At 46.7% G+C, this 22,023-nt stretch overlaps 1 protein-coding gene across 2 annotated transcripts in view; it reads left to right on the top strand.

Annotated features, from left to right (window-relative positions):
- Positions 1-234: 234 nt before the first annotated feature.
- PDCD4 (programmed cell death 4) overlaps positions 235-22,023 on the top strand; it is a 50,882-nt gene continuing 29,093 nt past the window's right edge. The window contains exons 1-5 of one of the 2 annotated variants that reach the window (XM_088464816.1): positions 235-329; positions 10,275-10,353; positions 16,244-16,534; positions 19,078-19,172; positions 20,012-20,125. In XM_088464816.1, the coding sequence (XP_088320942.1) occupies positions 10,311-10,353; positions 16,244-16,534; positions 19,078-19,172; positions 20,012-20,125 (543 nt within the window). In that variant the 5' untranslated portion in view covers positions 235-329; positions 10,275-10,310. Of the gene's footprint in view, positions 330-8,709; positions 8,729-10,274; positions 10,354-16,243; positions 16,535-19,077; positions 19,173-20,011; positions 20,126-22,023 lie in introns of those variants that run through there. The other variant, XM_088464820.1, reaches the window with a different exon arrangement.

Consider the following 22,023-nt stretch of genomic DNA (forward strand, 5'->3'; position numbering starts at 1 on the left):
ATACACATTACACTGTGAGTGACAGGTGAGGTCTGTCAGGGATACACCAGGGCACGGCCACGCCTCCCTCTCAGTCACTCACACGGAGGACTCCCGCCCTCTGCCACAACGTCAGTGCCTAACCGCCTCTCCCCAGCCCACACTCCTTCCAAGCCTCACGATTGGCCAATGAAAGCTCACACCTCTCTCCGCCAGCCAATCCACGCAGGCGCATCATCGACCACGTGATGTTGTTACTGGGCAGACGCGCTGCCGAGTGAGGTTAGAAAAAAAAAAAAAAAAAAGATTCAAAACAAAAACAGAGTCTGAGAAAATTAGATCCGGACTAGGTGAGTGTGCGCTCCCCATACACTGAGGGGGTGTGTGCGCTCCCCATACACTGAGGGGGTGTGTGCGCTCCCCATACACTGAGGGGGTGTGTGCGCTCCCCATACACTGAGGGTGTGTGTCTGTGTGATATATAGTCTGTGTCTGCTCCCCATACACTGAGGGTGTGTGTCTGTGTGATATATAGTGTGTGTGCTTCCCATACACTGAGGGGACATGTGTATGTGTGATATATATTGTGTGTGCTCCCCATACACTGAGGGGGGGGGGAGTGTCTGTGATATATAGTGTGTGCTCCCCATACACTGAGGGTGTGTGTCTGTGTGATATATAGTGTGTGTGTCTGTGATATATAGTGTGTGTGCTCCCCATACACTGAGGAGGCGTGTGTCTGTGTGATATATAGTGTGTGCTCCCCGTACACTGAGGAGGCATGTGTCTGTGTGATATATAGTGTGTGCTCCCCGTACACTGAGGGGGCGTCTCTGTGTGATATATAGTGTGTGTGTGCCCCCCATACACTGAGGGGATGTGTCTGTGTGATATATAGTGTGTGTGCCCCCCATACACTGAGGGGTTGTGTCTGTGCGATATGTAGTGTGTGTGTTCCCCATACACTGATGGGCTGTGTCTGTGATATATAGTGTGTGTACTCCCCATACATTGAGGGGGCATGTGTCTGTGTGATATATATTGTGTGTACTCCCCATACATTGAGGGGGCATGTGTCTGTGTGATATATAGGGTGTGTGCTCCCCATACACTGAGGGGGTGTGTATGTGTGATATATATAGTGTTTGTGTTCCCCATACACTGAGGTTGTGTGTGTCTGTGTGATATATAGTGTGTGTGCTCCCCATACACTGAGGGGGTGTGTGTCTGTGTGATATATAGTGTGTGTGCTCCCCATACACAAAATTGGTGTGCTTTATGAAAGCGCTGCTATTGAATTATTCTGCTCCTCTGAACATCTAGGGAAATAGAAGAAACTAAAGCCTCTCTTGAACATAATTTATATTCCTCCTTTTTCCTATTACCACCAAATTTCGTTGCAAAGTTTCTTCTTATAATGAAACTGATACAGTCTTTCCCTTTTGAACCACAAGAATAAATCCCTTTTGGTTCCAGTCTCGGTGTACACACACAAGATTATTCCATAAAACATTATGGAATTATATTACAGTAATCTTTTAGCATAGAAAAAAACTTTAAGAGGGTAATATTAATCCTGGTTCTTACAAAATACAACCTTAGGGCCATATTCAATTAGGCTGCGAAAAGCCGTTATCAACGATAATTTATCGCCAATGACGTAATTTTCGCCATTTTCACTCATCCCCATATTCAATTTTTAAAGACTTTTCGCAGGTGTGAAATGTCTTTGTCAAAAACCGGGGATAAGTTTTCTCCACTGAATAGGTGGCGAAAAAAAGTGCAGAATTGGGGTTTTGGGGTGCAGACTTAAAAAATAGTAACCTGCACCCCTTGGAATGCCCCCTAAAAGTCATCTGTGTCAAATAAAAAAAGAAGTTAGATAGGACACCCGCGAAATAGACTCAGGGGGGTCCCCAAGTATGTGGCAGGTTAGTGTTCCTTCTAGCTCCGGCGGGAGGCAGGGCGCCGGAGCTAGAGAGGGCATGCGCGCGCGCGACCGAGAAGGGGGCGTGGTCATCGGAAAAGGGGGCGTGTCTATAAGACGCGTCCCCTTTTCGTCACTCTTGGGGGCGTGCCCCGCACTTATGGACACGCCGGGCAGACCCCAAGCCCTGCAGACAGGGAGAATAGATGCCGGGCGCATGCCCCTGGCGTCTATTCTCCGGCGGTGACCGGGTCACCGCATGTTTCTCCACCCGCGGGACACTGCGTCCCGCGGGTGAGAACGGCTCCCGCAGGCTGTGAGGGCAGGGCGCTTTTTGCCCTCCTCCTGGAGGGCAGGGTGCTTTTTGCCCTCTAGAAGGAGGGCAGGGCGCCGCGCCCCGCTAAAACAGCCTAGCGGGAACGCTAGCAGGTGTTGTTTAGAATGCGGGTGGTTGCGGCAGGTGGATTTTTAAAAAAGTAACTTTAAGGACTTAAAAATATGCTTGCACCCATTTTCATCTACACCAAATTTGATGGGACTACTTATTTAAAAAAAAAAAATTAAGCTAAATGCTATTCTTCACCACTTCTTTACAGACGCATTAAAGCACATGTTGCAGCTGTTTAAAAACCCCAAATACCTTTTGCAGGCCAATTCGGGGGTACCCATGGTGATCCCCCATGTCAGACCATCTTTTGAGGGGTGACAGGCTGATTTCTCCAAAAGTGGCAGGACTTTTCGATACTTACCTTTTCACATTGTCCCATTTTCACCGATTCCTAATTGAATACGGGGATATGCGGGCACCCGCCCGATACTTTATCCCCAGGAAAACCTGCAATGACGGCGAAAAGTCCGACATCGGACTTTTCGCCTCAAATTGAATATGGCCCTAATTGTCAAAAAATAATAGATTAATCCTACTTACCAACAGGTGTTTTATCTTAACCCAGGATGCCGACATCGGGTTTCTGACTGCGGGATCCCGAGTGCCGGCATCATTTGCCCAACCCAGGGGAAGGGTTAGACTTACCTGCATGGGCCAGGATTTCCTCCGTCGGGATCCTGACTGCCGGCATTATCAATGCCGGGTTCGCATACCCAACCTGTGCACCGTCTAGAGCAGGGCGCACTGGTACGAGGGCGTCAGCCCTGGCTGTTATAGCCTAGTAATTGTTTTAACATTTTTTGCGGATCCTACGCATTACTTCCCACTGATTTTGCTGATAATAGGAGGCTGTAAGTGCCAGTGCTGTAAATAGTTTCATCTCTATCATCAGCACAGATCTTATGCCAGGGGTGACGTAGCAGTGACCATTTAGCTTCCTGACAGACATACATGTGGCTGCTTCCACCCCTACATAGTACATAAAGGGCATGATTCCCAGGTGGGCGCAGAGTGGTGGTATTTCAGTTGGTAACACAGAGGTGGTAGCCAGTTACGGGCATGTTGCGGTCAGTGACTGAGACTTTTTCAGCAGTTACAATGATTTTTGGGGCCACGTTTAGACAGAGATTCTGCGCTTCCTTAGGGCTGGTGCAAACAAGGGTGCATCTTTTTTAGGCAAAGTGGCGGATTATCGTCGCAGCTGGTGGGCAACGCTGTATGAATTCTTATCGGCTGTGGCAATAGCGTAAAGGCGCAGTTGCTCTGTAAAAAGTTGTAGTTGCGGCAGCATTAGCACCCACCTCTGAATCTGGCCCAAAGTGTGGTACTCCCTACAAGGGGGTATGTCTGTATCTTTTTGATTTTTAGTTGTCTGTAATACCTTGTCCTGGTATCATATATAAAGTAAAAGCAATACCTCTCTGTATTAGGCTGGGGAAGCTTGTAACTGTCTAGGTGCTCTGTAACTACAAGCCCCAGCATGCCCTGCCATTGTGTAGATGATGGGACACATTATTGCTGTTGAAAAAGCTATGTATTGCCAATTTTATATCTTGTCTTTGGGGGTGATTCAGCCTCAACGTCAGGTGGAGTGAGAGAGTGGCAGCTGGCTGTCCCTAATGGAGGGGAGGAGGGTGCAAATTTATAGTTTGCAGGGGGGTGCTGAACACCATACCCCGAGTGTATGTATGTACAGTATATGTAGTCTTCATTCTAGCACCCTGCACCTGTCACGACCCGTGCAGTTCCTCTTTCCTGCCTGGGGTGTCACGCGCTGCTCTGGTGCTTCTAGCAAACACTGGTCTGTATATGAGAAGTGTGTTGCATCAGCTGACTGTGCTAGAAGCACCAGAGCAGAGAGCGACACTGGAGGCAGAAAAGAGGAACTGCATGGGTTATGACAGGTGCAGGGTGCTAGACTGAAGACTAGATGCAGTTCCTTACATTTGGGCTAATATGTGTATTCCCCATGAAACATACCAACAGATCATAGAATCCATGCGTAGGGGAATTCAAGCCATATTAAAGGCTAAAGGTGGCCCAACAAAGTACTAACCCGGTGGCTCTAATCATTTGGCCCCTAATGTTTATATGGGATGTAGGGAATGCCGATGGTCTGAATACCCGTGCAGAAAACCTGACAGGTCAGGATCCCGGCACCAGTATCCTGACCGCCTGCACCTCGAAGGTAAGTATCGGGGGGAGGTTAGCGTTAGGCACTAGGGGGATGTTTAGGGATAAGCATCAGGTAAGGAGTGTCAGGATTAGTGTGCGGGGATCGGGAGGTTAGGTTTAGGCATCGGGGAGGGGCTGTTAGGTCTAGAGTGCGGGGAGGGTGAGGTTAGATTTAGAAACTAGGAGGGAAGGTTAGGTTTAGGCATCGGGGAGGGGGTGTTAGGTTTAGGGTGTGGGGTGCGGGAGGTTAGGTTTAAACACTAGAGGGGGAGGTTAGGTTTTAGGCATCAGGGAGTGTGGGTTAGGATTACGGTAGAGGTTAGAAAAGTACTTCCCACTCCTTCCTATAGGTGTCGGGATTCTGGCTGTTGGGATGCCGCTGTCTGTATTCTGAGTAGTGGCATCCCGACAGCCGGGATTTCATACCCAACTTGTTTATGTGACCCATTTTTGTTGTTTGGTTGATACAGGCTGTTGCAATAATTTTTTCTTGCACACGAGGTGGTGCATCTGTGATCTCATGTACAGTCTGTCTGAAGATTTGTCAGTCTCTGCAGTTGCAAACGCAGTATTTCTAGAGAGGGGTTTCCAAATGTTTGATAATAGAGTGAGTGCGGCCAGTCCATGAAGAGGGCAATAATAGCACTTTAATAAGCATCATACAAAGTGTATTATGTGTCATAATTCCAGCATATAGAGGACCAGCAATCACAGTAAGCCATTAAATGCGGCAGTAGGGCCATCCTGCCTAAGCTGAATGTTTTATTTCAGCTCTGAGCTCCATTCCAGAGCATTAGAACAAGTCCGGGAGTCTGGGGAGCAGCAGATGAACCTAGCACCACCCCTGGATATATATGTACATATTGGTCTAGTTATGTACTGGATAGTGTATTATTATACTGTATTAATAATTAACCATATTGATGGTTTATAAAGGTGCACCCCTAACAGTGCATGTTTTCTAGATCTCCTAGGTGGTGCACAGGTGTATTTATTACTGGCTGACACATGTTAAAAGATCCACAGGTGGTGCTAATAATTTCCTTTGTGATACCGTGAGAAGAACATGCAGCACTAGTAACGTTCTATTATAGTATTATTTCTGATGTGGTTATGGTGTGGGCTGGGGAGGGGGGTTTCCCTGTGCTCTGGAATGGCAATGTACTTGATGTCTCGCATAATCGTCCAAATGAAAGCATCTGAAAATGTCACTTAATGTACCCCATATGCCATACACTTGTCCCCATTTCTTAATAAGCATTACATTATATATATTTTATTGCTGCTATCAATATACATTTCTATATTGTCATTCCCTAAGCCCATGCTACACACTAGACGATATTATACACGATTTGCCATATTTCGATGCATCAGAATGACAAATCGTGTAAAATATGTCCCAAATCGTGAGTGTCCACTCACGATGCGCGTACCCGCTGATCGCACATCGCATCTTCAGATCTTGCCTGCTGCAGGTAAGATCTGCCAATCTCAGACACGATGCACTGGAAATAGGTTGGGATGCACAATAGATGGTTGGTCAGATTGGACACTTTTAAGCATAATATCGTGCCGTGGCGAGTTCAAGGGAAATCGGACATGATATTGCATCGTGAGCACATCGCCTAGTGTGTAGGCACCTTAAGACAATGATCTTCTTTGCGGGTCTGTTGAACTGTTCCTTCCAGCCAGTCCCACACCTGTTACTGTGAAGGAAGTGGTTCTGCCACTTCGCAGCATTGTCTTCTGGAAACTTGCCACATATTTGAAGGCATCTGCCGTGTTTGTCATACTGGCCGAGCTATGAGAAAGCCATGTAGCCCCAGTCTGTGAAGTGTGTGAAGTGTGTGACCTGTGGACCGAAGCTGTGAGTGAGTGCCTGTGTTTGTGCAATGTAAACATTGTGCAATTCACGCATCATCAGTACAGAACCGTTCTGTTGCCAAATCAGCCTGAAGCATGCTCCTGGCCCCTAACAGTGTGGTGGTGTTTCACTTCCTTTCCAAAATCGAGTTAGTGCTGGTGTCAGATGGGCATTTTGAATGTTAAAAAATTCACAGCTAATCCTCGTAGTGCTCTGATAGCTCTGTACTGAGTGACTGAAGTGAGTGGGAGAACTGTTCTATCCTGTCACTTGGGAACGATGACTCTTGCTCATACTTGCCTACTTTTGAAAAAGCATTTCAAGCAGATTGTGAAAGCACCACCTATGAGTGCGGCGGTAAAGCGGACGTGTAGTGCTACATCTGAGAGGTGTGCCATAAACTTGATTTACAGCCAAATGTAAATGAGCCCCAAAGCTGTTAGTAAGATCTACCTGTTGATATAAACACACTGATACTTTTCAGAAAATGCATGTAGCCATAGAGATCACTGGGGGGAGATGTAATAACCGCCGAAGCAGCAACAACGCATGTTATGTGCGCTGATACCGCTTCTCACCCATGTATGATTGGCTGGGCGCCCCTGTCATTATCGGCGCTGCTATCTGCAAGATAGCAGCACAGATAGGCAGGGCTATGTACGAACGGTCAGTTCACCTGACCGTTCCGCCTGTGCAGCTGTTGCTATCGACAGCTGCAGCCTGGCGATGCCCTATCCCCACAGCAGGGACAGACAGCGCTGTCGCTGCAGCGGGACTGAGACACAGCGCATCAGCACTAGGCTGATGCGCTGTGAGCTCTAACGGAGATCGCCGGAGGGGGTAGTTTTCACTTCCCCCGCTCCAGCCGATGAGATGTTCTTACTCAGTAAAGAGGAGAAGCAGGAAGCATTATAGCAGCATGTTAAGTGCCTCTATAGTACATCTCCCCCATTGTGCCTTATAACAAAGGAGGAAATTATACTAATGATCTCATTTGAATGTACATATCAGTTTTTTTCTTTTATATAGCAACTTCATAATAGGGGTAAGGTGCAATCAGGGAGATTACTAGAGTCAGGGGGAAATAAAATAAAGTGTATATTGTGTAATATGTTCATTCAATACTCAAATATTCAATCTCAGTCTGCGTACCTTACATATATTCAAAGACCGCTTATCAGAAAACATTGTGGCCCCCATTTATTAATGATCACAATTGCAATGCGCTCTGGGTATGACATTGCTGCCCATGGTCACATGGCAGCATGTGATCCTATCGCCGGAATGTATCATGTGGCACGTGCAGGGCGACGGGCTCCGAAAAGAGACCATCCCCGCAGTGTTCCTGGAGAGCTGCAGGGGCTGCTGCACATGCGCAGTCCCGCGGACTGCACAATCATGGCCGCTATTACTGGGGAGGGTTCCGCTGGCTAATTATGCGCAGTGTAGCTCATCGGCTACAGCGGCTAATGCCGTCTTTAGGGAGCCAATATCGGGAATACATCGCATTCTGGATGTTTGTAAATTTGGCAGCTGCCTGCGGGAATGGAGGGATTGCAGCAGATATCTGTGATACCTATCTCCGATACCTGCTGCGGTCCCTCCTTAATACATCAGGGGAATACTAATTTGCAGTTAACCCCCGTTTTTGGGGATATAGCTGCAAATACAGAATGCTAAATGGGCCCCAGTGTAACTTAGATGATTCTAAGCATTATATCTGTAGGAAATGTTCATGGTAGCCCATACACATCAAAGTAAAACAATCACCTTAGTTAGATGTTGCAAACTCTTGTTTAATTATAAAAAAAAGAAGCAAATTGTCCATACACATAAGTATAATACATATAGGGGGAATATAATAGCCTGTGGCATGCAGGCATCGTCACGATTGCGTTGAGTTTGCCCAATGTTTTACAGCCCCCATCCTCCCACACACACATACACCCCCCCCCATCAGCACTGTGCCCTGATTAGGGATGGACATCGTAAACTGATTGATGTCGCTGATGTTCCCTATATGCTTTTTCTATGGGATAACAGGGTTGTGATGTTTGGTTGCCATTGGATACTTCTTTCTGATGCCCATGTGATGGCTGCTGGACATCCGGAACATCTCTTCATCTTCCTTGTGATTGGCTGACTGTGAATGCTCCCCTGACACCACTAGGTGCCGCCTTTAGTGCCCAGGCATAGATTATACTTTTGTGTGCGTGTTACATCACTTTTTGTTGTTTGGTAAACAGGACAGCGACTTGTTTTTGATATAGTAGAAAGACCCTTAAAGTTTAAAGCCTAATAGCGAATATGATTTTTGTAGGCAAAACTACCGGTGAAATAAATGGCCGTCAGTGTATGTGAAGGACTGTATGCTACTGATGCCGACTTGCAGGTCATTGCAGCTTTTTTTTACCCAATGTATTTTACACCTACGATTGTGGAGCAGTTGTGTGCAGTATATGCCCCCCCTCCGTGTCTGCCCTGATAGGGTAGCCCTTCCCTCCTCCATAGTTTACTTTAATGAAGGATCAATGCCATTTATTGAATGTACAGTATATTATTAAGCTTGCTAATACACAACCTAGGATACATTTTAATTTCAAATAGTAGCTTTGCCAGCTCTTTCAAATCAAAGTTGCTACCAATGTGGTCTGTATATATTTCATAAGTTTGGCATTGGGAATACTAATATAGCAGTAAATCCAGCTATTAGGGGGAGCTTCGTCTTCTAATGCACCCCCTGCTGAGTACGTGCAGGTCAGGCACAGGGGCCTCTGCTGAGCACGTGCAGGTCAGGCACAGGGGCCTCTGCTGAGCATGTGCAGGTCAGGCACAGGGGCCCCTGCTGAGCATGTGCAGGTCAGGCACAGGGGCCTCTGCTGAGCATGTGCAGGTCAGACACAGGGGCCTCTGCTGAGCATGTGCAGGTCAGACACAGGGGCCTCTGCTGAGCATGTGCAGGTCAGACACAGGGGCCTCTGCTGAGCATGTGCAGGTCAGACACAGGGGCCTCTGCTGAGCATGTGCAGGTCAGACACAGGGGCCTCTGCTGAGCATGTGCAGGTCAGGCACAGGGGCCTCTGCTGAGCATGTGCAGGTCAGGCACAGGGGCCTCTACCGAGCATGTGCAGGTCAGGCACAGGGGCCTCTGCTGCTGAGCATGTGGGGGTCAGGTGCAAGGGCCCCTGTTTGACCATGTGGGGTCAGACACTGTGCCCCCTGCTGAGCATGTGGGGGTCGGGCGCTTTTCCACCTGCTGAGAATGTGGAGGTCGGGCGCTGTGTCGGAGTACCCGTTCAGAGCATGATCGGGCCAGGTGCAGGGATCCTCTTTGGAGCATGAGCTGGTCAGGTGTAGGGGTCCCCTTCAGAGCATGAGCGGGTCAGCTGCATCGGGCCCCTTCATGGCACGAGCAGGTCTGGTGCAGGGGTCCCCTTTGGATCATGAGCGAGAAAGGTGCAGGGGTTCCCTTCGGAGCATGAGCGGGCCTGGTGCAGGGGTCCCCTTTGGAGCATGAGCAGGTCCGGTGCAGGGGGTCCCCTTCGGAGCATGAGTGGGTCAGGTGCCGGGGTCCTCTTCGGAGTTTGAGCGCGTATAAACACTGTAATGATAACTTGCATTTTGTGGATTGCTGCTGTATATTCAAATTGTGCTATGGGACCTGGTGTTCCACTCCTGAGTAAAGCATTTGTAGTACTCTGACGGGGATAAGGGACTGCCCATCTCAATCTTGTTACCCTATTTGCTAATAATGGAGCTCTGTGATTACCAGCTCAAAACAGACAGAGCACAACAAAGAGAGAGATTCTCAGGTAACTGCTATTTATGCAACATTGCGCTATTAACCAAACATGAGTTGTTTTTAAATGTGATTGAAAGGTAATAGTGATACTATGTTCTGTAATTACATATTCCTTTTCCGTTTCATCAATTTTCAGGTTACGCCGTTAATACTAAAGTAAGAAGGAGTAACTATGGAAATAGAGATTCCTAGTGAAATAAATGCTAATCTACTAGGTACGTATTTCTCAGTTGTCTAACTGTAAATCACTAATCGTAGTGAAATGTTTGTTGTAATTGCTTTGTAAGATCCATTGTAATCATAATTTGTATGTATTATGAATGCACCATTGCATCAGAACAGCTAGGAGTGTGGTCACAGAACTATTGGCATGTTCCTTCTTTAAACCGAAGTTCTGCACAGTGCTTGACCTAATCAGGTGAAATATATTGTTTTAACAATATGCAATATAGTTCTGTCAAATAAAGAATTATGTACTAAGCTACCTACTGTAAACAGTTTATCAAACAGTATAATCACGCGTCTATTAAATTTCTGGTACGCTGTATACCACATGCGGACAGAATGGCTTCACAGGTATAAAAAGATTTAACTATAAATATTACAGATTAATGTTCGACTTAATTTTAAAGAAGACAAAGCATTTATAGGGAATAGTTAGAAAAACCAGACTTAATGATATGCCAATTTAAGCTTGTGTGCAAGTGGATACACTATCAAATAAGTCAGTTTTACTTGTTGGAGCTTATTGATACAATTTTTAGAGAGACAACTTGCAAGTCAATAACTCATACACTGCTACAAATCATAGTAAAATAATATACAGTACAGGAGATCTGTTTCCAGAGTTATTGTACAACCTAAAAGATACATTTAGCTTCCACAATTGTACAATCTAGATGTAGAAAATACAATTATTTAATGTATCACATGAGATAATGATATTCTTCCAAAATGTAAGTCTTTGATGACCAGAATAGTGCAAACCACTATTCCGTTCTCCGGCTGTTCTGGATTGAGCCCAGTGTGTCCAAGATGAAACCCTTTGCCTGCTACCCTGTGCAGACTGGTCCATAGTGGGGGACAGTGGGAATTAGCCAACACTACCTAGGAAGTAGTGCAGCAGCGCCCACACATAGCCAGAAGTAGGCTGGAGAGAGCGGTTCCAGATGCCAGTGTAGGAGCCTGGTGGTGAGAGGGAATCCCTATAGGTGGAGATGTAAACCCCTCAGGTTACTCAAGGAAGAGTAACTACCTTCTATTCTATGTGAATAAAAAGCTGTGATCATGACATTTCACATTTTAACATTCTATGGTTAAAATGTTAACATCATTAACGCATAGAGGCCCGCAAAAGCCTCTATGAGAGATAAGTATCAAACCTTCTAAAGAGGACAAGTGAAAGTGTTCCCTATAGCAACCAATCGGCTTCTAGTGGGCATTTTACAGAATGTACTTGATAAATGACAGCTAGAAGCTGTTTGCTATGGGAAACGTCTTCCCCTGCACTCTTTAGGAGGTTGGATAAATCTCCCCTTTTATTATAAAGTTCCACCTTTCCCCAGTGGCTTCAGAAAACTTACCATAGGTATATCTTTTTTTTTTATTCCTTCTTACTGTATATTCGTATTCTTTCGGCCTTATAATGAAACACGTTACTGTAGAGCAGAATTGAAAATAAAGTGCATTATATTCAAGGTCTGTGAATGTGACATGAATAGGATGAATAGGATTGTATGCCATTGATATCAGAGGCAGTGGAGCACATGTGACTGTTGCACCGCGTACGCGTCCCGATTTTGTACATGGTGAGCAGTACAGATTTGGACGCACTGCAGCAGAAATGTGAGGGGTGTTCCTGGACGGTGTCTGAGGTAGCAGGGAGGTGGATAAACTTAGATGTTGCATCTTCTGGGAGAGTCAGCGTTGTGTTGCGGAAAGTGGTTCCGTATAAAGCTGCTGAACCGTTCACATAGGCAAGTACAGATGCAGGCACTGTGCTTGCCATAGGGCTGGTGCAAGTTTCAATGGTGCATTTAAAGACGCACCAAGCGGTATTTCAGTGTCCACGGACGCTGATAGTGGGCGTCTTGCTCCTTGCCTGACAGCGGATGTCCGACGGGATGAAGATCCCGACTGGGGCAGGTACCCTCCTCTGTCCCACCCTAACCCTCCCTTAGTGGTGCCTAACCCTAACCCCCCAATAGTGCCTAACCCAAACCTCCCCCTGGAGGTGCCTAACCATAACCCCCTCTTACCGCTCCCTAACCCTCTGGGGGTGGTGCCTAACCCTAACCCTCCCCCCTAGGGGTGGCTAACCCTAATTCTCCACCCTCCCAAACCTAACCCCGCTAGATTCCCTAATCCTAACCCTCCCCCCTGCGGCTAACGCTAAGGGCGCCCCGGACCTAACTTCGTTCGGGCTGGTGTCCTTGGCGTTCTGGTGTCGGGATTAAGATAGGCGTCTGTATTTCGACGCCTATCTTGAATCCCTTGCCTGGATTCCGATGTCTGGATTGAGACCGGCGGCTCATAACTACATTTCCCTTTTGACCGTGTCGGAGATCTAATTTTTTACATATATAGAATTCTAACTAGAATGAATGAACACTAAAGTATTCATGGATGTTTCAGTTTGTAGAATTAATCGGTTCTTGGTTCTTGGTGTTAACAAGGCAGGGCCGGCTGAGTGTGATTCATGTAGTCTTCTGTGTAAATGGTTTTTTTATCATTATTCAAGACTTGGAAACTTGTGGGGATGACTTGTTGTACAGAAAAATCCCCCAAACATTTAGTCTGTCAGATTAGTGGATGTCCTCGGCACTGTGTAGATCGTGTTAGTCTGTCAGATTAGTGGATGTCCCCGGCACTGTGTAGATCACATGCGTGTTAGTCTGTCAGATTAGTGGATGTCCTTGGCACTGTGTAGATTGCATGTGTGTTAGTCTGTCAGATTAGTGGATGTCCTTGGCACTGTGTAGATCGTGTTAGTCTGTCAGATTAGTGGCTGTCCTCGGCACTGTGTAGATCGCATGCATGTTAGTCTGTCATATTAGTGGATGTCCTCGGCACTGTGTAGATCGCATGTGTGTTAGTCTGTCAGATTAGTGGCTGTCCTCGGCACTGTGTAGATAGCATGCATGTTAGTCTGTCAGATTAGTGGATGTCCTCGGCACTGTGTAGATCGGATGTGTGTTAGTCTGTCAGATTAGTGGATGTCCTCGGCACTGTGTAGATCGGATGTGTGTTAGTCTATCAGATTAGTGGCTGTCCTCGGCACTGTGTAGATTGCATGCATGTTAGTCTGTCAGATTAATGGATGTCCTTGGCACTGTGTAGATCGCATGCATGTTAGTCTGTCAGATTAGTGGCTGTCCTCGGCACTGTGTAGATCGCATGCATGTTAGTCTGTCATATTAGTGGATGTCCTCGGCACTGTGTAGATCGCATGTGTGTTAGTCTGTCAGATTAGTGGCTGTCCTCGGCACTGTGTAGATCGCATGCGTGTTAGTCTGTCAGATTAGTGGCTGTCCTCGGCACTGTGTAGATCGCATGCGTGTTAGTCTGTCAGATTAGTGGATGTCCTCGGCACTGTGTAGATCGGATGTGTGTTAGTCTATCAGATTAGTGGCTGTCCTCGGCACTGTGTAGATTGCATGCATGTTAGTCTGTCAGATTAATGGATGTCCTTGGCACTGTGTAGATCGGATGTGTGTTAGTCTGTCAGATTAGTGGATGTCCTCGGCACTGTGTAGATCGTGTTAGTCTGTCAGATTAGTGGATGTCCTCGGCACTGTGTAGATCACATGCATGTTAGTCTGTCAGATTAGTGGCTGTCCTCAGCATTGTGTAGATCACATGCGTGTTAGTCTGTCAGATTAGTGGATGTCCTCGGCACTGTGTAGATCGCATGCATGTTAGTCTGTCATATTAGTGGATGTCCTCGGCACTGTGTAGATCGCATGTGTGTTAGTCTGTCAGATTAGTGGCTGTCCTCGGCACTGTGTAGATAGCATGCATGTTAGTCTGTCAGATTAGTGGATGTCCTCGGCACTGTGTAGATCGGATGTGTGTTAGTCTGTCAGATTAGTGGATGTCCTCGGCACTGTGTAGATCGGATGTGTGTTAGTCTATCAGATTAGTGGCTGTCCTCGGCACTGTGTAGATTGCATGCATGTTAGTCTGTCAGATTAATGGATGTCCTTGGCACTGTGTAGATCGCATGCATGTTAGTCTGTCAGATTAGTGGATGTCCTCGGCACTGTGTAGATCGCATGCATGTTAGTCTGTCAGATTAGTGGATGTCCTCGGCACTGTAAACAAAAAGTATGGTGGTCGCTCACATCAGCTTAATGACATAGCACAGGTGCTTGTAAAGGGCGGGGTTTACACTGAACCACAGAAAAAAAAAGGGATTTTTTCCTCCAGCACACTGCAGCAATATCAACAAATATACTTGAATCCTACATAATAATAGAAATTCAGATGTATTTGTTACATACATTTGCAAATATATGAATAAGCGCCTCCATACCGCCGTCCCTAACAAGGCTCCTCTATACCGGCGTCCCTAACATTATGGGGTTCACGTCCGAGGTGCAGGGAACCCCAAAAGAATGCAGCCAAGGACCATCCCCAGGGCATCACACGAAAAAGGGAAAAAAGGTGATAGTGAAGTGTAAAGTATAGATGTGTACAGATAATCAATAAGTGTTAATATAATGAGAGAGAGTTAAAATTACATAAATAATAGACAAACAAATATAAAAGTGATGAAAAAATATCTATCTGAATTAAGTGGTGATGCCCTGAAAAAGGCCCAGCCAGAGCAACTCCGGGGGCCCCACGCCCAAACGCTCACCTCAAAATAATTGTGGCTACCTAATAGTATCACCCACTCTGGGTCATATAATTACAAATTAATGTACTGCATGATAACAGCACATGTATAAACCGAGAGCTGACTCACCTAGAAGGTACCCCAGATTAGTGGCTGTCCTCGGCACTGTGTAGATCGCATGTGTGTTATAGTCAGATTAGTGGCTGTCCTCGGCACTGTGTATATAGTGTTAGTCTGTCAGATTAGTGGATGTCCTCGGCACTGTGTAGATCGTGTTAGTCTGTCAGATTAGTGGATGTCCTCGGCACTGTGTATATAGTGTTATGGTGCGTACACACTGGGCGATAAAGTGGACGACTGAACGATAACGATATCGTTATCGTTCAGTCGTCCACTTTATCGTCCATTTTTAACACCAAAAAGATGAACGACGACGCACGTTCCCGCGGGTCGTTCGTCATCTTCGTTCATCGGGCTGACATGCAGGCCAACCTGACGATCTCGTCAGGTTGCTGCATGTCAGGGAATGGGGGAGAGAGCCCGGCGCTGAACGATATCGTTAATGATATCGTTCAGCGGCTGTGCTCAATGTCATGAACGACATTGAGCACAGCCTGCCGGGGACAACACTACACGATATCGCTCAGGGAGCATATTGTGTAGTGTGTACCCACCATTAGTCTGTCAGATTAGTGGATGTCCTCGGCACTTTGTAGATCACGTGTGTTCACCTGTCAGATTAGTGGATGCCTTTCAGCGTTGTGTAGATCACATGTGTGTTATAGTCAGATTAGCGGCTGTCCCCGGCACTTTGTAGATCACATGTGTTCGTCTGTCAGATTAGTGGATGCCTTTCAGCGTTGTGTAGATCACATGTGTGCTCACCTGTCAGATTAGTGGATGCCTTTCAGCGTTGTGTAGATCACGTGTGTGTTCGCCTGTCAGATTAGTGGATGCCTTTCAGCGTTGTGTAGATCACATGTGTGCTCACCTGTCAGATTAGTGGATGCCTTTCAGCGTTGTGTAGATCACGTGTGTGTTCGCCTGTCAGATTAATGGATGCCTTTCAGCGTTGTGTAGATCACGTGTGTGTTCGCCTGTCAGATTAGTGGATGCCTTTCAGCGTTGTGTAGATCACGTGTGTGTTCGCCTGTCAGATTAGTGGATGCCTTTCAGCGTTGTGTAGATCACAACTGTTGCTTATTCTGACAGTAGAGAGTGACGTGTGACAGGGACTCTGCTGAAGATTGTGGTTTGTACCCCAGATGCTGATAATCATAATGACTCCCTCTTCTATGGGGATGAGGAGCAGAGTGGAGCAGAACATATTAGGAATGAAGTGAATGGAAACTGGCCCGGCTCTGCAATTAATGAGGCCAAAGTCGATGCCAAAGCCAAGAGACGCTTGCGCAAAACCTCCTCACGTGACTCGGGAAGGGGAGACTCCGTCGGTGATAATGGGGAAAATGCTCGTGGGGTTCTCCCCACCAGTCCAAAAACGAAGCTCATGGACCGGAAATCCAGGACTGGGAAAGGAAGGGGGCTGCCGAAAAAAGGTTTGTACATTATTGTAGTTTTTTTGTTACAGATTGTATAAATGATGGATGAATAGACTGATGTGCCTGGGGAACTAAATGGGCCCCACATATTGGGGCAGATGTATGAAGCTCTGGAAAGTGATAAAGTGCAGAGTGATAAACGACCAACCAATCCGCTCCCAACTGTCAATTTTCAAACTCAGCCTGTAACATGACAGTTGGGAGCTGATTGGTTGGTCGTTTATCACTCTGCACTTTATCACTTTCCAGAGCTTCGTACATCTGCCCCAATGTCTGCTGCCATTTCATGCTGGTTCCCTGTAGTGTGTAGGAGATCCTCTGTGATCGCCTGCGGTTACACCACGGCTCCATGCATATATTCTGTTATCTGACCCGACCTAAGAGATTTAGTAGCTAGGCAGATTTTATAACCTTGTTAGATAGTTGTATTTGATAATAATAACCTCACAGACATTACCCCATTCAGTCCACGTCATAAGGCCTCTCTTCACCTTCTATCTCCATCTCTGTATTCTTCATATAACTCATCTATCCCACCCTCAGATCCATTCTCTGTGCTCACTCTCTCATTTATCACTCCATCCCCTTCTCCATCCCATTAACTTCTCATAATCCTAATCCTGCCCTCTTCGCCAGTATAGGTCTCCTGCCTTCTCCCCTTCTCCATTATTACCACATTACTAACCCGTATACTCGGTCATCACACTCCTAACTGCCGTCCTATCATTAATCCCCTCCATCATAACGCCTGCCCCTCACTCACCATCCTCCTGCTCCTGCACGTGTACTAAGAGGGGAACAGGTCTTACATCTGTACTTCTCCGCCACCACCAAGCCCAGATGCTTGATCAGAGAAGAGCTGATCTCTGGAGGGTTCTCCTCTCAGCACGTGTAAATGCCATGGCACTCTGTGGCTTATGGTAGATGCTGACACACGGTCGAGGAAGACACTGTACATCTCATATTCTAGTAGCACTAATGTGTCTGTATGTCTGCTCATAGCTTTAAAAGATCTGGGCTACAGTGCCCACTTTAAAAATGGACACGTTGTAGTTACAGTAGATGGATGCCTAAAATGTTGTTCAAAGGGATGCAACTATTACAGCGGCCAGACTGAGGGGCAGGTGTTTCAAGCCTCGGAGAGGGATAAAGTGGAGACGTTGCCTAAAGCAGCCGATCAGCTTCTAACTGTCACTACGGCCTTAACTGTGTGGAGTTTGTATATTCTCCCTGTGCTTGCGTGGGTTTCCCCCGGGTACTCCGGTTTCCTCCCACACTCCAAAAATATACTGGTAGGTTAATTGGCTCCTAACAAAAATTACCCTTAGTGTGTATGTGTGTGAGCATGTGGGAGGGAATATAGAGTGTAAGCTCCACTGGGGCAGGGATGGATGTGAATGGCCAAATATTCTCTGTAAAGCGCTGCGGAATATGTGTGCGCTATATAAATAACTGGTAATAATAATAACAGACTGGGGGGCCTATTCATTAAACCTAAAAATTCCATGGAGATAATTAGGTTTAGAACTCGCATGGAGTTCTAGCTAATTACAGGTGGAATTCATCATTCCACCTCTCCATAACTATCTATTCCAAAAAGCTGTCATTTTTGCGATGACAGCTTTTCGGGAAATAGATACTTTTCCCTACCTACACTACCTTATCGCGTCTGGAAACAGTGCTTCGCATGCGCTGTTACATCTGTAAAACCAGCGCATGCGCAGCACTGCCTACAGATGCGTTAAGTTTGTGTACCCCCCACCCCCCTCCCCCCTCCGCTCACCTCCCCCCCGACTTACCTGTCCGCGCAGCCACCTCCGGCTCCGTCCTGCTGGTCTGTCATGTGGTTTCCCAGCAGACCACATGACAGATTAGAAAAAAAAAAAATTTTTTTTTCTTTTTCTAAACTTTCTTGTGCTCTGCTGGGGAGCACACATGTCCGACCAGCCTCCGGAGCCCGAGGACGGAGCAGAGCGCCGGAGGGACTCGTCGGGGGACCTGCACACGCGGATACAGGTATGTTTCACCTGCTATTCGCCACCTCACAGTGGCAAATAGTAACTGCATCAAATTCCGAAAATTCATAATTTTCGGAATTTGATGAATACCACAATTTCCACATCCCCATACTAATGTACTAATGTACTAATGTACTAATACTAATGTACTAATACTAATGTACTAATGTACTAATGTATGGGGAGTGTGGAAATTAACGCAGGGGGACTTAGCAAGGAGATATCTGTGATATCTCCTGTGCTAAGTGGCTACATGAATACCAAAATAACGTTATTTAAAGGAAAATGTCCTTAAAAACGTTATGTTAGTGTTGATGAATAGGCCCCTGTGCTAGATAAATGACAGAAGCTGATTTGGTTGCTTTGGGCATCTGCATGGACACCAAATATAAATTGTGCAGTTAGGCAAAGACCTCATTCGCTGCCTCCTTGCAGATGGGGGCGGCGACTTTAAGGGGAATAACTTTATATATACAGTATATGAGTATAATGGTAACTGTCTTGTTTTTCTGTTGTGTTTAGGCGGAGCTGGCGGTAAGGGAGTGTGGGGACCGCCTGGCCAAGTATACGATGTAGAAGAAGTTGATATCAAAGATCCAAATTATGATGAGGATCAAGTAGGTCCCAGTAGCTTTTAGTTGTCAGCAAATGTAACCAGCTGTTTGTGTACAATATGGGCTGCTGAGAGAGAGGGAGAGAGAGAACCTTGTTATATGCATCACTGTGATCAGCTGGCATGTGACACAACGACCAGGGTGGCAGGAATGGCAGCGGATTTAATCTGCACACTAATTGAGGCGGTGTGACCAGCCACCACTGGGGGTTTGGCCAGCCACCATAGAGGCTTGGCTAACCATTAGCGAGGACACTGTCAGCCTGCAGAGAACATACTGTGCATGGTCTGGGGATATATATATATATATATATATATATATATATATACAGGCAGACCCAACCACTGATTTTGATTGGCAAGAGGGCAAGGCTTGGTGTAGTTTCTATGGAAACATACCAAGCACTCATACTCATGTTCTACTCCATCAGGTAACCTAGAGGAAGGGGTGGAGCCCTCATACAGCAGGTCCCACCAGTTATTTACCCTGTACCCCTGTGGGCCAGTCCGACCTTGATAAAATCTGATCCCCGAATATTTATTTTATCTTGTCTTGCATCTTGAAAAAAGTGTCACTCATTGAAAATTGATGCATTTGCCTTATCAGGACAGCCAGGATAAGTGCACACTTAGTGTACGTGACAGTGTGTGCCTGGCTGACGGTCTCCTGGCCGCTGCACACGGCGCTGGTCTCTGCACTCTGTCGTGTATGTTGCAGATCCCTCTGCCGGTGAAAGGGTTTGAGCGCTGTGTATGATTTCATGTTTCATAGTCCGGCTTCTGTTTTCCTTCTCGCACTGACCTGAGCTCTTTTTTTTTCTCCTTTGTGTGATCTCTGTATAGGACAACTGTGTTTACGAGACGACCGTCCTCCCTCTGGATGACAAGGGGTTTGAAAAGTCTGTCACACCCATTGTGCAAGAGTATTTTGAACACGGAGACACCAATGAAGTTGCAGTATGTTTCTCCACTTCTCACTTTCTCTTGCCATATTGATTTAGCTCTTTTTTATGGAAATACTAATATAGTACACAGATGTTTTCATGCACATAAAACACCGCCCCTGAGCAAAACCATAGAGTGAATATATATCCTGCTGGTTCTTTCATGCCCTGTTGTATGTCCTTATACCATGCAGTAGTGATAGCAAGAAACAGGATAGCAACCCAAATGTGTACTCTGATCAGCTAATGATGGGAAATATCTGATCAGTTGCTACAGAACCTGGATGTGGTTGCTCTCCCCCGCTCAGACATTGCCTGTTAGTACCTTGCAGTGTAAGACTGTACCTGCCTCATGGGCTGTAGAGAATAAATGTTCTGCTTCCATATGCTGCTGCAGCCAGGGAGCGAGGACGGTGCTCAGCCGACACTACTAATAATAATACATGGCAGGGCCTGGTTCATAGGTGCAGGCTATTGCAGCCACGACTGCGTCCCTCTAATAATGCTGCAACCAATGGGATTCGTACAGAGACGCTCTCTGGCTGTGAAACCGTCCAACATTGCACCAGCCCAATTAGACACAGAATCTCCACCTGGACATGGACGCAGGTATCCGTGCAACTGCGCAAAAGATGCAGTTGCTGACCGCGGCACGCCTGCGTCCGGCTAGCCATACCTCACCCCCCCCCCCCCCCCTGTTACCACTCAGAAACACCCACTGAATTTGGGTAGAAAGCATGCCTTGGGGTGGACTGTCCTATTTGGGTATAAGCTATGCCTTGGGGTGGACTGTCCTATTTGGGTATAAGGCATGCCTTGGGGTGGACTGTCCTATTTGGGTATAAGGCATGCCTTGGGGTGGACTGTCCTATTTGGGTATAAGGCATGCCTTGGGGTGTACTGTCCTATTTGGGTATAAGGCATGCCCTGGGGTGGACTGTCCTATTTGGGTATAAGGCATGCCCTGGGATGGACTGTCCTATTTGGGTATAAGGCATGCCTTGGGGTGGACTGTCCTATTTTTGGGTATAAGGAATGCCCTGGGGTGTATTGTACTATTTGGGTATAAGGCATGCCTTGGGGTGGACTGTCCTATTTTTGGGTATAAGGAATGCCCTGGGGTGTATTGTACTATTTGGGTATAAGGCATGCCCTGGGGTGGACTGTCCTATTTGGGTATAAGGCATGCCCTGGGATGGACTGTCCTATTTGGGTATAAGACATGCCTTGGGGTGGACTGTCCTATTTTTGGGTATAAGGAATGCCCTGGGGTGTATTGTACTATTTGGGTATAAGGCATGCCCTGGGATGGACTGTCCTATTTTTGTATAAGGCATGCCCTGGGGTGGACTGTCCTATTTGGGTATAAGGCATGCCCTGGGATGGACTGTCCTATTTGGGTATAAGGAATGCCCTGGGATGGACTGTTCTATTTGGGTATAAGGCATGCCCTGGGATGGACTGTCCTATTTGGGTATAAGACATGCCTTGGGGTGGACTGTCCTATTTTTGGGTATAAGCTATGCCCTGGGGTGGACTGTCCTATTTGGGTATAAGGCATGCCCTGGGATGGACTGTCCTATTTGGGTATAAGGCATGCCCTGGGGTGGACTGTCCTATTTGGGTATAACGAATGCCCTGGGATGGACTGTTCTATTTGGGTATAAGGCATGCCCTGGCATGGACTGTCCTATTTGGGTATAAGACATGCCTTGGGGTGGACTGTCCTATTTTTGGGTATAAGCTATGCCCTGGGGTGGACTGCCCTATTTGGGTATAAGGCATGCCCTGGGATGGACTGTCCTATTTGGGTATAAGTCATGCCCTGGGATGGACTGTCCTATTTGGGTAGAAGGCATGCCCTGGGATGGACTGTCCTATTTGGGTATAAGACATGCCTTGGGGTGGACT

The sequence above is a fragment of the Taudactylus pleione genome, unplaced genomic scaffold (genome assembly GCF_031769625.1).
Source record: "Taudactylus pleione unplaced genomic scaffold, aTauple2 ptg000008l, whole genome shotgun sequence".
NCBI lineage: Eukaryota > Metazoa > Chordata > Amphibia > Anura > Myobatrachidae > Taudactylus > Taudactylus pleione.